Raw genomic sequence first — 16,956 nt, forward strand, 5'->3', positions numbered from 1 at the left:
GTGCACCTTTATGGCGTCATACACACTGCTGAGTTATTTATTTCGCAAATTAACTTCTAAATAGGATTATTTTCAGTTTTGTTATAACACATCCCGTAATTTCCTTCATTATACTTCTGGAAAGCAGCGAAATCATTTTACAAGAAAATACATTTGAAATAAATATCTAGACATGCACGGTATCTGCTATTTTGTTTAATAAGAAAAAATGGATTATATTTTGATAGAATATTCAAACTGTAAGTGTACTCTGCCGCTTTTCGTTTAAAAAAAAACGGTATACGCAGTGTAACAGCCGAAGATAATTCTAGAAAATAAACGCGTAAAAGCCTCTACGATTGATGCAAAAATACAATGTCGTACATCAGACAAGCGAATGATATAATTCTGACGAGCAAGTGTATTTAATAAATGTGTTCACGGGACGTTCTCTTTAACACGTTAATAGTTATCTTTTAGAAAGAGTTATTTCTTATTTAAATGTATTTATTATAACAACAATACAATTTTAAACATAGAAATATGCACGTGACAAATTCCATGTTAATACTAGTATATATAAAACTTACAGATCCCAGCAACAATGTTTGTGAATGGTGGAAAACGTCTGTTTCCGGGAGAATTGCGTCCATTTGATTTAGAAGACGACCCCGTCGACGTTCCAGATGGTCATGTAGCAGTATGGCTCGGACCTACTGACGCTTCACGATTTTCGGAATGTACTTTCAAACAAACTGCATGGGAAGATGAAGTGCGGGGTTGGATTCTACCATATCAATTGTTATATCATTTTCATGGAGTCATTGGTGAAACTATTCAAAATCTAGGTTAGTATACTCCATGTTCTTTTTTAAACTTTCCACGATGAAATACAGTGTATTTTACTTCACATATTAAATACTTAAAGAATGACTTAATTGTACATTAATTGGTTCTTCAATTTACATTTGTATCATTTATTGAAAGTATATCTGGCAGCTCTGCATTTTAAAAGGAGGATAGCTCTGACACTTTAGTCAGATGATGTGACTTAAATCATAAGTTATCATGTCAAGTGTATAAGACTTACAATTCCAGTGAGGCAGTTCTATAAAGTTGGGCACTGTGCTAACTGTCACAAGTAGACACGTGAAAAATTGTTGTTTGTTTGTTGTTGTTTTTTGGGTTTAAAGCCGTTTTTCAACAGTATTTCAGTCATGTAACGGCGGGCAGTTAACTTAATCGGTGTTCCTGGATTCTGTACCAGTACAAACCTGTTCTCCGCAAGTAACTGTCAACTTCCCCACATGAATCAAAGGTGGAGGACAAATGATTTCAGACACAGTGTCTTTTATCAAATCGTCACGGAGAACATAGGGCCTACGCCCCGCCCGAGGATCGAACTCGCGACCGACGCTCTCCCTAATGAGTTATGCGGGCGGGTGGAAAATTGACGAAAAGAACGCTGAACCCGAATACACAATGTACACACGTATTTATTTAATGCTTTAAATACTTTGGCTAACAGAATGATGTTGTATTCACAGACACTTGGGGTTCGGACCTCCACACATCCCATTCTCCTCCGCCCCTGGTTAAGTTTAGCCAATATATTTTAGCATTTTACCATGTTTTGAGCGTAGATGACGATCATAAAACGCATTTTGTAACATTTCAGCGTGTTTTTAAAAAATGTATTTTTACCATCAATGCTCTCAATATTACAAGATAAGAAACATCGCACGAACACTAGGGAAACAATAGCCAGTTAAACTTTTAAATGAACCCCTACCAATGGATCACTGGTATCAATCGTCAGATCTGTTACCATTCTGTCAAATGACACCGGTCCCGACAACTGTCATTTGTATTCCGACGAGAAATCAATAAATAATATAAATCAATCAATCTAAATTCTTTGGATCCCTGCTTTGAACTGCGCATATCGTTGCCGGGTTCCAAAATTGATATCGTTTCGACTGCATTATACCGGATTATCGCTTCAGCACGTGTTACACGAGGTTTGTTTACATAAAGAAGTGATGATCTGGTTTAACATAGCCGTAAAAGTAACAGTTTTGGTACCCGGTTTATGACATGCGTTACACAAAGCGAGGGTCCAGCGCAAGCAAGTTTTCCCATTGTTCGTGCGATGTTTCACATCTTGTAATATTGAGAGCATTGATGGTAAAAATACATTTTTTAAAAACACGCTGAAATGTTACAAAATGCGTTTTATGATCGTCACCTACGCTCAATACATGGTAAAATGCTAAAATATATTGGCTAAACAGGAGAATGGGGTGTGTGGAGGTCCGAACCCCAAGTGTCTGTGGTTGTATTTTGATATATACATTTGAAGAACTTGAAGGTGTATCATTGAACAATGGTGCAAGAGGTCCAGCGGTCACACTGACAATCCTCCAACAGGATGGACCTAACATATCTGTCGACATTACCCCCAAACTGAACATTGCAGCAGAAAATCTCAATGTGAAGGATTTTCATTGGCCGAGAAAAGATACAAAAAAGATGGCTGAAAAAGTCTAAGATAAAGAAAGTATGTGCTCAGACAATTTACTTGGTACCAAAGGGAGACAAATATTGGAAAATTTCGTTTGCGAATCTTGAAACCAAGCTTCTGGATGATATTGATGACAAAGGAACATGGCGGAAACAGTGTCTCCGAATAATGAAGAAGAAACTGATTCAGTGGAAATCCAAATCTCGTGCAGGCCTTAAATGTATCTCCTCATATCTCTTGAAGGTAAGTAATATGAATTAAGGCACCGCCTAGCATAGGGATTTATCTTTTATATATCAACTTACAAAGAAATATTTAACACTCAAAAGAAAGTGAAACCTCGCTCTAAAGTTTACATTTAGTGTAATCATACCTCTTACAGCGAATATCATACTTTGTAAAATTTATGGGAAGCCGTGACGGTGACGTCATTCACCGCGTTCTCGCACTGGCTTTAGGAATTTTTTGTTCGTTTGCACTCCACGCAGAAACTTGACGACTTTACACTTCCTTGCTGTTTTGAAAGTGTTTTTCAGTTGCATGTACAGTTTTCATTACGAAAAAAGAAGTAAAAGAAGCATGTTGACGCGGTTTACGAATTTCTGTGACTGATTCGGGGTGCTCGGATGTTCATGCAGGCAACCAGTCTGCGGCGTGTACATAAACCGGAACCGGAAAACATCGAAAAAATTGCCTCAGTATATGCAGACAACAAAGACGAATAACTATATACGGACGTTACCGTCTCGGGGATTTTCATCCCGGCTCTTCACGCCGTGGATAAATCCCCTATTAGTTAAATTGTCCTTGATAACAAACTGCTGGAATGCGTCAAGAAATCAAAAAAAGACTAAATAGGTCCTTTGTAAGCCTCGCCGGCTATTTATTTGCTTTAAATGATTTTTAACTACCTTATTCTTAAGTCTAAATGCAGATTTTGATCTCAGATGGACTGCTTCAAAATATCCAGTCGTTTTTGTGTAACAAGATACCCGAATTGGCTACTTAGGATGTTCAACATATTTTTAGAAACTTCTCTCGGTTAATAACGACCAGGTTAATGATCACAAAGCACGCTCTTATAAATTAAAATGCAGGAATTTTACAACCTAAATCGGTACTGATTAACTGATGTTTTCTATTGCTTTTCAGACGACACTACTTTGGCTGTGTGAAATATTGCCAGACGACAGTTTCTGGATCAGAGATCAGCTTGCAAATCGTTACCTGAACTTTCTACAAGAGCTAGAACATAGGCTTAAAAAGAAAAGATTGGGAGAATATTTTAACCCGTCAGTGAATCTCCTGGAGTTTAAGGATGCCGAAGATATGGAGGAACTGAGACAGTTTCTGTTAGACGAGATTGAAGAATTTACAAAATAATGTATACAGAAAACACCAACTAGTTCAAGGCCAGTGAACTTAATAACGGGTTGCATTTACTTGCTGTGTCTACTTTGTAAATGATCTGAGAAGAGACTGCCTTGATAAGTCCGACAGTTACTGGCCTAGGCGCGTAGCTACCTATACGCCAGTATACCCGTGAATCCACAATCCATAATTTTGCTATTTTTTAGCTCGACTATCCGAAGAATTGGGGAGCTATCCTACTCGCCCCGGCGTCGGCGTGAGCGTGAGCGTCACACAAATGTTGAAGTTTGCGTACCACCCCAAATATTTTCAGAGTCCATTGAGATATTGTTTTCATATTTTGCATTCTTGTTTACCATCATGACCCCAGTCTGTAAAAAGGAGGAGGCAACTCTATCAAGCATTTTGACTGAATTATGGCCCCTTTTCGACTTAGAATAAATGTTAATGTTTGTGTACCACCCCAAATATTTTCAAAGTCCATTGGGATATTGCTTTCATATTTTGCATACTTGTTTACCATCCTGACCCAGGTCTGTAAAAAGGAGGAGTCAACTCTATCAAGCATTTTGACTGAATTATGGCCCCTTCTCGACTTAGAATATGCTTATTGTAATGTTAAAGTTTTTCTCATTGCATATATTATACTATCAAGCACTGAGAATAGTCGAGCGCGCTGTCCACTGACAGCTCTGGTTTTTACATCTTTATCCTAGGTCTAGACTGAATGTGTTCTAAAGCGTAATTAGTTTGCTATATATGATAAATTATATTATTAAATTCAAAGCCCGGGTGTTAGTTTTAGAACATGTCTGGATATTGGTGGTGGTTATCGCATCGCCTCAGAAACTACTAAGGGGATTTTGATTACACTTTGTCAGAATGATGTGTTGGTACCCTGTTCGCTGACAGTATCTCTTTGAAAGCGAATAGCATGGATTCTTACCAGCCACGGATGCGCAGGCTGGTCCGGATCCATGCTGGTCGCAAAGCCACTATGTTGGTTTTCTCATGGCACGGCTCATTTATTTAATAGTTATTAAAATCCGCTACGACATACTAAATGTAATTTAACAGAAATTAACTTTATATTTTTTTATATAATGCCATATTTTAGTTATTAAAGATTTTCTATTTTTTTTATATCTTCTGACAAAAAGTTTGAATTTTATGCCCGTAGTGTTTTACATTTATTTACGATAAAAACGAAATAACTATTTACGATCGCGCTGTATGAAATTGTACAAGTAATTTATAAAAAAAATCGGTTGTTTCTATATATCTTTGATTAATATTCTGCTATTATCTTATCAAAATTGCTATAGAATCCGAGCTATGTTTATTTTCTAGCGGTGCTGAAAGTTTTAGGTGATAATATAAGATTATGAACGCACTACGCGTTCGTGGTCCGTCGTTCTTCCGTCCGTCCGTTAAAAATTTCTCGTTATCGCATCTCCTCAGAAACTACTAAGGGGATTTTGACCAAACTTTGTTAGAATGATGTATTGGTACCCTAGTTGTGTCCCCCTGAAAATCAGACTAGTTCAACAATTTTTGAGTGAGTTATGGCCCATTGTTTATTTTATAATTAACATAGATTTATATAGGGAAAAATTTGAACATCTTCTTGTCCAAAACCACAGAGCCTAGGGCTTTGATATTTGGTATGTAGCATCATCTAGTGGTCCTCTACCAAAATTATTCAAATTATTTCCCGGCGGTCAAATTTGGCCCCGCCCTGGAGTCACATAGTTTATAAAGACTTATATAGGGAAAAACTTTGAAAAATGTGACTTCATCTAGTGGCCCTCTACTAAGATTGTTCAAATTATTCCCCTAGGGTTAAATATGGCCCCGCCCTGAGGGTCACATGTTTTACACAGACTTATATAGGGAAAAACTTTGAAAATCTTTTTGTCCAAACCACAAAGCTTAGGGCTTTGATATTTGTAACGAAGCAACAGCTAGTGGTTCTCTGTCAAGTTTGTTCAAATTCCCCCCAGGGTCAAATATGGCCCGCCCCGGGGGTCACATGGTTCATATAGACTTATATATAGAAAAACTTTTAAAATCTTCTTGTCCATAACCTACAACATTCAAATTTGGACATTTGTATAGTGTTTAGTGGCAAGACGAACCTTCACATGAGTTGACCTTGATCTTGACCTAGTGACCCACTTTCACATTTCTGTAGCTACAGCCTTCAAATTTGGACCACATGCATGTTTTTGTGTACCGAAGGAAACTTTGACATTGCCATTGACCTAGTGACCTACTTTCACATTTTTGAAGGTATAGGCTTCAAATTTGGACCATATGCAAAGTGTGGTGTTCCAAAATGAAATTTGACCTTGATTTTGACCCAGTGACCTACTTTCACATTTCTCAAGCTACAGCCTTCAAATTTGGACCACATGCATAGTTTCGTGTACCGAAATGAACTTTGACATTGAGATTGACCTGGTGACCTCCTTTCACATAGCTGAAGCTACAGGCTTCAAATTTGGTGCATGTGCATATTTTTGTGTTCTGAATTGAAATTTGACATTGATTTTTACCTAGTACTTACTTTCAAATTTTTCAAGCTACAGCTTCCAAATTAGAAGCATAAACCACATGCACAGTGTTGTGTGCCGAAATGAAATTTGACCTTAATTTTGGCCTTGAGCTAGTCTTGAAATTTGGAACATTCAAAAATGGCTCAATGGTGGGCGCCAAGATCACTCTGTGATCTCTTGTTTTTGTGTACCATAACGCTAAATTTCGCAATGTTTTGTTTAACTTCTTCCTAACGTCGTCTGGTTTTGTAGTGTACATATTCACTACTGGACTTTCCTATGGCTGCCTCTTTCATATACCTTGTGCCCGGACCATGCGTTGTATGCCACCATAGGTCCCTAACACATACATTAACTTAACTTTTAATGTTTATTTTGTAATGTTCTTAATTCCATTATTTAGTTATTTGTGTGGCCATTTCTATTAGTTTTATTTGGTTTAAATTTATACTATTTAAAATCTGTTCAGATTGAGTAGGATTTGAAAAAAAAAATGGTAAATTTGATAAAATCAGAGTCGGACTTTGCCGATAAACGAAAGCACAAAGACTCAGATTTCTGACTTTCATTTGTACCAAAACTATCTTTAAATTTCTGTTCTAACATTATAGTTAAAAATAATTTAGTAAAAACCGGTGACCATCTTTGCCGAATTGTAATGCGGGTGCAATGTTTTGTCTCCTAATTTTTGTGGACAGCGAAGCGTGACCACAGATTACACAAATTACGGTCAAAAAGCTTATCCGAAACCGAAGAACAAGTAGAGTTCCCATGTCCTCAATAAATTTTAAGTAATTCAAGTCTGTTTAACTTTCAGAAAGCTTCTGAGATTCAGCTTTATCAAAAAATGCATTGCTTAAGTACATATTTGTCGTAATCTTTACTTTATAACAAAAACAACACGTATGAAAATGAGCATGCTTGCTTTGATCACATGATCAAAACAGTTCATCATCACGTGACCAAAATAAACTATAAATAACCTGTAAAAATCGTATGTGTACTTCAGCACTATCCGCGTAGAATTATAATCGGTATTAAAACCAAGTTGCCTCTATTGTAAACGTTTTGAATTAAAACTCGGCTCCTGTTAAAAAAAGTTAATCGAAATTTGATTATTATAAGCTTGTTTTGGTCACGTGATCAGAAAAAAATCTAACTAGCACGGCGTGCGTTCGAATAAGGCAGTGGCTAGAGAACCGGTTCCCTAGACAGCGAACTTATTCGTCCGGAATGGGTTCTCTAGCAAAAGTACCGTGCATAGGCTAGGGAACCGGAATTTTATTTCTATGTATAAAGCTGTCGAAATTCGCTCTGTTTCTTTTGGTATCGTGCATGTTATTATCTTAATTATTTTTACTATATCAGCAAAGCATGCTCTTGCATTTGTCTACGTTTACTGTGTCTCCAGAAGTGTACTCGCCGCATACTGTCCGCCATATTGGAATGATATAAGGTCACAATAGCCTAAATAGTTTTCCCTATATATTCTATATAAAACTGACCTTTTTCAAAGAGCTACCAAACATAGCTAGACCCATTTCAGAGAACAAATCCTTACCTCATTTTAAAGAGTTATGATAAAACTGATATAAAATGAAGAGAAAAGTAGGGACCATATATCTTCTAAGAGAGATTTCTCTGGTCACATTTACTTACTGTAAACTGACATCAAAATCACACTGCTGTGACCTGGAAGTACTACTCATACTAAAATTGAGCTTGACTTCACCAAATACAACCTGCTCTCACATTTTTCCTACCAAAATGTCAACAATACATCCACAATGAAATTTAAACAAAAACTAGCCTCAATTTAGACCTCTGTTGCCATGCCAAGTGAAAAATTAGTGTTCAGATACCTGACCTATTTCCAATGACCGCAGCACATATCAGGACCCATTTTAAATTTCTGTAACTTACATTTTCTTGAATAATATTGTCAGTGCTAACTAAAACTCAAAAGAAAAGTGGGGGTCATGTTTGATGCAAGAAAAATAATTTCAGTCAAACACACAAACTGCAAAATCAGCTAAAAAATGAGACCCCAAATTATACTGGTGGTGTATGATCTAAGTTTCCATGAAAAATTTTGTCATGGTGTTATTTCATGATCAAAATGCTATCTTCATGTCAAGCATAGATCTGTCATGTGATTTTACCAAAAAAATTGCAAAGAAAATAAGGAAAATAGCTCTACACAGCGAAAAAACTGAGGACTATTTTGTATCCGCCATTATGCGACTACCATTTTTTCGCGCCATTTTTCTATTTAGTGTCTGTATGCCTATAACTCGACTAGACCAGATGGCTCCCACGCTGGTTCCTTTAGTTTAGTTAGGCCTATAAACTATCGTAGTACGGTATAATGGCTAGAGAACCGGTTCCAGACGCATAAGTTCGCTGTCTAGGGAACCGATTCCGGTTCTCTAGCCACTGCCTTCGGATAAAGTTGCAATCGTGTATCTTATGAACTTTGTAGCATAGAAATGGATTTATGAAAACATAATATTGCATGCAATCAACAGAAGAGGTGTTATGTTATTTTTTTCTCATAGAAAAAGATATGATCCTTTCATAATATTTACGGCTTAGGAAAATAATTGCAGCCGTAACGGAGGGGTCGAAAAATTCGAACCAGTTTTCTGCAAATACGAACTTATGCACTTCAATTTGATTTAATATTACATTCCAGCTGGTGTTTGTGATTGACATATCCTTAATGGTATAATTAATTGGAAAGAAACATTATTTTTATCAAGTTCGCCTTTTAATCGCCGGTAGATTTGCAGTGTTTTCGTCCCCAAATATTCACGTACTGCATGGCATACGATTTCTTCTTGGATAATCATACATTCAATTGCGGGATTCGGAAGACTGCAATGAAATCATAGATATCTATCTATAAATTGATCGATCGATCAACCGATAGATAGATAGATCACACAAAATTTATATACCGCATATCATAACCAGGGTCACTTAAAATTCATTTTTGAAAGACCCTGTTATAACACAGTTTGAATATCACAGATATTATTGGTGACTAGACAATTCAAACTAAATTAGAAAAATGTCCATTTTCCATATTTGCATTTTTTACAATAAAAATTTGTAGAAAGATCCTTCGAAAGCTTAGAATGCAGCAAGAAGTATAATAGCAGATTCGGTTTGTTTGAGTTTGTTCATGAGAGGTAATGAAATGCGCAACACCCCTTACGCCCCCTAGCACCGGCTAAAGCGAAATACTGCCTATGTTGAATGGACTCCATGGTCCCAAAGGACCAGAAAATATAACAACACTAAAACATGCATGTTGTCATGATTATGAGGTATGTTATATTAATCTACAACTGAAAAATGACTGAATGCCATGATGTGTGCTGATATTGGAGACAGTAGTAGTTTTTTTTGGTTGTTTCAAAATTGAATGAAACATTTGATTTCATTGTAAATATTCTTTTATGGTTGCTTTTAGTTTAAGAACTATTCTGAAGTGTCCTTTTTTCTATGTAATTTACGTATAATATATTCGTCGCCTGCTTTTACCAAGATGAGATCTCATTTGAAAGAAAAAAATATTTAAAAAATCACCTGTCTATGTCACAGGGGCCTGAACATAGAAACCCGTTTCTGATCAGTAACTTGAGAACCACTTGACCGAGAATGTTGAGACTTCATAGGATGATTGGGCATGTAGAGTAGATGACCCCTATTGATTTTTGAATCACTTTATCAAAAGTTATGGTCACAGGAACCAGAACTTTGAAAACAGTTTTCCAAACAACCACTTTAGAATCATTTGACCCAGAACCTTCAATCACGATGATAGGAATTACAAAGTCGATGACCCTTAATATTTCTGGGGTCACTTGACTTAAGGGAAAGGTCAGAGAGGCATGAAGATGGAAAAAGCTCTTTCTGGATCAGTAACTCCAGAATATTGAAACTTAATGGGATGATTGGACATACAAAGTAGATTACCCCTGTTGATTTTGGGCTCACTCGATCAAAGATCAAGGTCACAGGGGCCTGAACATGGAAAACGGTTTACTTGAGAACTACTTGACCCAGAATTTGGTAACTTCATAGGGTGATTGGACATGTCAAGTAGATGATCTACATTGCAGCCAATCATTAGTGTCTCTTTGTCTTTCTCTCCTATCCTCTATTGCCTTCTTGCCTATTACGACTATGCATTGGGGGACTAGGGATACATGGGAATCTTCTAATTTGAAAATTAATTGCCCTTCTTCGAAGGAGGAGGAGTATATTGTAAATAATAATGTTTGATGATGGATGTTGGTCGGTTTGTAGACAGATCAGTTTCCGGATGATAACTGGAAAACTTGGCCCTAGGATCATGAGATCGGGAGATTTGTCATGACCAGCAAATGACCCCTATTGATTTTGATTTCAGTAGATCAAAGGTAATATCACATTGACAATAGACCTTTTTTTGCCAGAAAACTAGATTATGCTTTGGTCTAAGATTGCATTTGATACGGAGGTCATTTAAGACTGGTGAATGACCCATAATTATTGATTTAAGATCAATACGTTAAATGTCCAGTTGGCAGTGACCAAATTATTTTTGTGCCTTGTCAGTTACTTCATGCAAGTGTTCGACAAGCTCTTGTTAAAATTAAAATCTCCAAACATCACATAATTATCAATTAGTCCTTGACCTTTGCTCACATTTACTGTTATCCCCCTTGTTCCAATAAAAGCAGGGTGTTTCCCATTGATTTGTTAAGAAAATGCTTATAATTCAAAACAGATTTTGAGCAAATTTAACCAAACCTCACAAAATTTTCAATAAGCACATGAGAGTTTTACCCATTGATTTGGTAAAAGAAAGGTTGAAAATACTTTAATCAAAAGTTGTTTAACTAGAATTACTAAACTTAAGCTAACTGTTCATGCTCATTACCAGAAGCTGTCAACCGCTGCTCACATCAGTTCTCTCAGTGCTTTGATTAAAATTATGGTATAAAATTGGCCTATATATGGCTTAAAATTTGTATAGGTTTAAAGGGTTTCTTTAATTACCATGAATTGTAAATTCTTAATCGATAATATCGGCAATAAGAGCTTGAATAATTATATAATTGTCTTCAAAACTTGTTTTCGCCGGGGGGTTTCGCCGCTCTGCACCCCTCCCCCCAAACCATGGCTCTGCCCTGGACCCGATGGGGACCTATGCGGTCCCCATACCCCTCACCTATTTGGTGAATCCACTTTCTTTAAGCCTTCCTATGCGCCTAAATGCAAGTTGCAGCAAAAGGAAACTCCATACCAAGCAAAGCAGTGTACGTAGCTTTTGAGGTCAATTTTGCATATGGGTCATGATCAGTTAATAAATAGGCCACTAGGCCTACATACAACAATAAAAATCCTGCTCACTCTACAAAGGCAATGTTTTTTCTCCAACATTCATGAAATCCCATCAGACCGTCTGTTTGTCTTTTGGTCTACAAAAAAGACACCAGCATTGTTATATCATCTCCTTTTCTATTCAGACTTATGTAGTCGTTCATCCGAAATGACTGAGTTTCAAACTTAAAAGTTATCGAGACCGTTATTCTGATAACTGTCTAACCAGGAATGTGGGCTCTATATGATACTTGAGGAAGGACTTTAAGATATACAATGAATGAAACACAATAGACATCATTTTATCCCGGCTAGGGGTGTGAAACTCACAGTTTAAATGGAAAAGCCAGTGTGGCTATCTAGATTACCAACTGGCATAATTTAACATTGTAATGTCTTACAAAAGTAAAATATTTAGAATACATATCAGGATTTGATATTTTATTTGTGTATTTGCATTTTGAAGTCACTATTTCATATATGAGCCGTGCCATGAGAAAACCAACATAGTGGCTTTGCGACCAGCATGGATCCAGACCAGCCTGCGCATCCGCGCAGTCTGGTCAGGATCCATGCTGTTCGCTTTCAAAGCATATTGGTATTAGAGATACTGTTACCGAACAGCATGGATCCTGACCAGACTGCGCGGATGCGCAGGCTGGTCTGGATCCATGCTGGTCGCAAGGCCACTATGTTGGTTTTCTCATGGCACGGCTCATATAAAGGTTAAACTATAAAATCACTAAAAAGTTGATAATAAGTGTTTATAAAATACATCTGGGGTTACAATAAGTAACTCTAAAAACGAATTTTCAATAAATAGTATGTAGACTACCAAGGACGTAATTATATCTTCAAATAATATCATAAATATGTGGATCACCTTTTTTTATCATTGAAAATCATGTACACGTAAAACAGAACGGCTCGGACAATTCTCACCTTCAAGCATGTCTGATTTTTGCCATTTTTTTCATTAAATAATTTTGTTTAAAAGGCTGTCTTATGAAATTTCATTGGGAGATAAGATCGCTTTGTCTTTATATAGCGCAGACTGATTTACCAAACGCGCAAGGATTGTGCTACCTTGTGCGTTTAGGTAGCAGGGTACACTTGGATTCGAACATTTTGGGCACGGCCAGACTTACATGTAGCGAGTCGTAATATTACACTTCCCCATTGTGCAGAATAAGAGTGACCACTTTATTAATTGTGTGCATGTTGTGTGCTTTTAATTAATCAAAAAATCAGAATTCTCATTCAAGAATGCAGAAAACTATCAAAACGAAAGTTGTACCCCATCCATTAAAATAGCACGCCAAAATCATCAATTTTGCACTTTTTGGACAGTCTGCAGTAATCCCGTTGCAGGAACAATGTCCATTTTTTTTAATTTCTCAATTTAATAAGCCCTACTGATCTACAGGATATTAATGGAATGCCGGCCTAGCCATCTCGTTTTTGCACAAAATAGCAAAAATGTACTCAGGTGTCAATCAACAAACATGGAACTTTTCAATGGTTTGAATTTCCCTCGCCGAAGATGACTCATCGATTCGTACAAAGCTAGCAGCAGTTAGTTTTACAATTGACATCAGAATTTTCCATCTATCAGCTGTTTAAGTTTTCTAAAGAATTAACAATCATTATCTCTCATAGTAATTTACAGACATCCAAAATCACGAAGTTCTAATTATTACAAATATTGACGGGGGCCAAAATTCGAATTGTACCCTGCTACCTTAACAAATGTGAGTAAGGTTGCCCGATTTGCCAATCGTTGCGCTAATCGCAAATTGGTTATGTGAGCTGGACTATTTACAAAACGCGCAGATTGGTTAATTGCGCGTAACATTTGCGCAGCTACTTCCAATAATATTACGCAAACGGCACTCAAACTTTTGTCTATTTGGATATGTTTCATTTAAAATAATGTTGGTATTAAGCCATTAATATGTGCTTGAGAAATGCATGTTTTAGAATTAATGAAAAAAACACACGCTCATCGAAACTTTTTTTTTTTTTTGGCATATTTATCACACTGAAAACGAAAGGAATTTTCAACGTGATGCCCGACAAAAATTGCTTTCTTTTCTGCTCTTTGATTTCTTACCTGCTTTTTTTTTCAAGCGAAACTTATTTTCTCGTTTGTAATTTTTAAATGTGATGTCATTATTATGCGCTATATCAGACATTAAGAATAAAATTTGAAATTTTGCAAATCGAAAGGAAAAACTCGTCATTTACGACATTCATTGCACCCACAAAAAGCCAACACAACCTGTAAAATATTTCATTTGATGGAGTCACAGCCGCATGTTTTTATACGCCCGAATGGACGTATTATGTTTAACCCCAGGTGTCCGCCCGTCCGTCCGTTAGCAATTTCATGTCCGCTCTGTAACTCTTGAACCCCTAGAAGGATTTCTAGGAAACTTGACATAAAAGTTAACCGCATCAAGACGACATGCAATACGATATCCGTGTATGTGTGGATGTGTACATGTTTAATATTTACTCAAAAACATGAATACAAAGTCAAACTAAGCAAAAATAACATTTACCCTTCTACGTTTCTAAATTGAACTGGTGCTTCATTCAGTTTGGGCAGTACTAGTTATCATTCAAAAGGGTTTTCACTGAAAATTTATCGACTGAATAGCTGCACGGGTGTATGTACAGGATTATCTTGGTCTGCGCTAGTCGAAAAGGCATAACCACTTGCCACTAGTAGGCTAAATGGTTAATGTCACAGTTTGAGGAAAAACTCAGGCGCCCCTGCAGGAATTATTTCAGACACAAGCAGGCATAAGAGTCAAACTACCAGATGTCCGCAGATCAGGTGGATGGCTCCCTCAACTGACAATGCATGCTAGGCTTGAACCCAGATAGGTGAAGGGCAACATGGTCTTAACCACTTGACCTTGAGCAAAGCTGACAGTATCAGATTATAATTTGCTGTTATTAGCATCAATAAATGTGACCTGGCTTAGTCAATTCATTGCGACATTATCTCAAGTATGTGTTTTCACATTGGAGCCTTTTTGTACATGTGTTTTTTAATGAAACAGGATTTGAGACAAAAAGGTCATCTGAAACACAAAAATGCTGCTATGATGACAACCAAAGGAACTTTGTTCTTATACCGTAACAATTATATAGCATCTGCATAAAGACTAATTGTTTTCCAAAATATGTGGCATGGTGTCAACAACAAACTGTTAAGATTGTCGATGGATAGTAACTATGAGCGTAATAAGGAATTTTGATCAGTTATTCTCATATGGTTTCAAAATACTGTAAAAGTCATGTTGAAATCCGTTCATAAATGAAAATGTCACTGTGATCACAAAAGTCTGGTTGAAACATATTGATAAACGTGTCATAGGGACCGCAAGTAAGTTTGCTTTAAATTTGTTCATAAATGAAAGTGCCATAGTGCCCACAAGTAGGTTTGGTTGAAATCTGTTCATTAAAGTGTCATGGGGACCAAAAGTAAGTGTCATTGTAATCTGTTCATAAATGGAAGTGTCACAGTGACGACACGTAAGTTTGCTTAACCTCAAATGTGCCATAGAGATCACAAGTAAGTATGATTTAAATATGTAATCAAATGTGCCATAGGGATCACAAGTAAGTTTGATTTAAATATGTTATCAAATGTGCCATAGGGACCACAAGTAAGTTTGATTTAAATATGTTATCAAATGTGCCATAGGGATCACAGGTAAGTAAGTTTGATTTAATATATGTTATCAAATGTGCCATAGAGACCACAAGTAAGTTTGATTTAAATATGTTATCAAATGTGCCATAGGGATCGCAAGTAAGCTTGATTTAAATATGTTATCAAATGTGCCATAGCGACCACAAGTAAGCTTGATTTAAATATGTTATCAAATGTGCCATAGGGATCACAAGTAAGCTTGATTTAAATATGTTATCAAATGTGCCACAGAGATCACAAGTAAGTTTGATTTAAATATGTTATCAAATGTGCCACAGGGATCACAAGTAAGTTTGATTTAAATATGTTATCAAATGTGCCACAGGGATCACAAGTAAGCTTGATTTAAATATGTTATCAAATGTTCACAAGTAAGTTTGATTTAAATATGTTATCAAATGTGCCATAGGGATCACAAGTAAGTTTGATTTAAATATGTTATCAAATGTGCCATAGAGATCACAAGTAAGTTTGATTTAAATATGTTATCAAATGTGCCATAGGGACTACAAGTAAGTTTGATTTAAATATGTTATCAAATGTGCCACAGAGATCACAAGTAAGTTTGATTTAAATATGTTATGTGCCATAGAGATCACAAGTAAGTTTGATTTAAATATGTTATCAAATGTGCCATAGGGACCACAAGTAAGTTTGATTTAAATATGTTATCAAATGTGCCACAGAAATCACAAGTAAGTTTGATTTAAATATGTTATCAAATGTGCCACAGAGATCACAAGTAAGTTTGATTTAAATATGTTATCAAATGTGCCACAGAGATCACAAGTAAGTTTGATTTAAATATGTTATCAAATGTGCCATAGAGACCACAAGTAAGATTTAAATATGTTATCAAATGTGCCATAGAGACCACAAGTAAGTTTGATTTAAATATGTTATCAAATGTGCCATAGGGATCACAAGTAAGTAAGTTTGATTTAAATATGTTATCAAATGTGCCATAGGGATCACAAGTAAGTTTGATTTAAATATGTTATCAAATGTGCCATAGGGATCACAAGTAAGTTTGATTGCAATATTTGTTGGTTATTAGCTTTGTATCAGGAAATATGCACGAGTATTAGGTGCGCAGTATTCTTCCACTGAACGAGTGCATATTCACGGATACAAAGATAATAACCTTTTTATTACATGCGTACGAGGGGTGTTCAAATATGAATGCAACATTTAGGCCAATTTTCAGAAGTGCTTATGATAACAAACAATGCCAAAATAATTACCTCAGTCCTTCAAAATACTCACCACCATGTGATATACAAAGTTTCAGTCTTTTAATCCAATTTTTAAAAGCGCTTTCATAATCTTTTCGAGGTATACTGTACAGACACTGGAAAATAGCCGAACCGAGATTTTTGCGCGTTTGATATTTTCTTCCAGCAAGGTGTTTTTTAACCACG

General features: G+C 36.3%; 2 protein-coding genes across 5 annotated transcripts in view; one reads left to right on the forward strand and one right to left on the reverse strand.

Moving 5' to 3' along the window:
- LOC123537322 (uncharacterized) overlaps positions 1 to 5,291 on the forward strand; it is a 29,436-nt gene extending 24,145 nt beyond the window's left edge. For 3 of the 4 annotated variants that reach the window (XM_045320998.2, XM_053527649.1, XM_053527647.1), the window contains exons 3-5: positions 572 to 827; positions 2,342 to 2,746; positions 3,656 to 5,290. In XM_045320998.2, the coding sequence (XP_045176933.2) occupies positions 572 to 827; positions 2,342 to 2,529 (444 nt within the window). In that variant the 3' untranslated portion in view covers positions 2,530 to 2,746; positions 3,656 to 5,290. Of the gene's footprint in view, positions 1 to 571; positions 828 to 2,341; positions 2,747 to 3,655 lie in introns of all 4 variants that reach the window. The other variant, XM_053527648.1, reaches the window with a different exon arrangement.
- Positions 1 to 16,956, reverse strand: part of LOC123536982 (uncharacterized) — a 116,831-nt gene that overhangs the window by 41,515 nt on the left and 58,360 nt on the right. The window lies entirely within an intron of this gene.

The sequence above is a fragment of the Mercenaria mercenaria genome, chromosome 17 (assembly GCF_021730395.1).
Source record: "Mercenaria mercenaria strain notata chromosome 17, MADL_Memer_1, whole genome shotgun sequence".
NCBI lineage: Eukaryota > Metazoa > Mollusca > Bivalvia > Venerida > Veneridae > Mercenaria > Mercenaria mercenaria.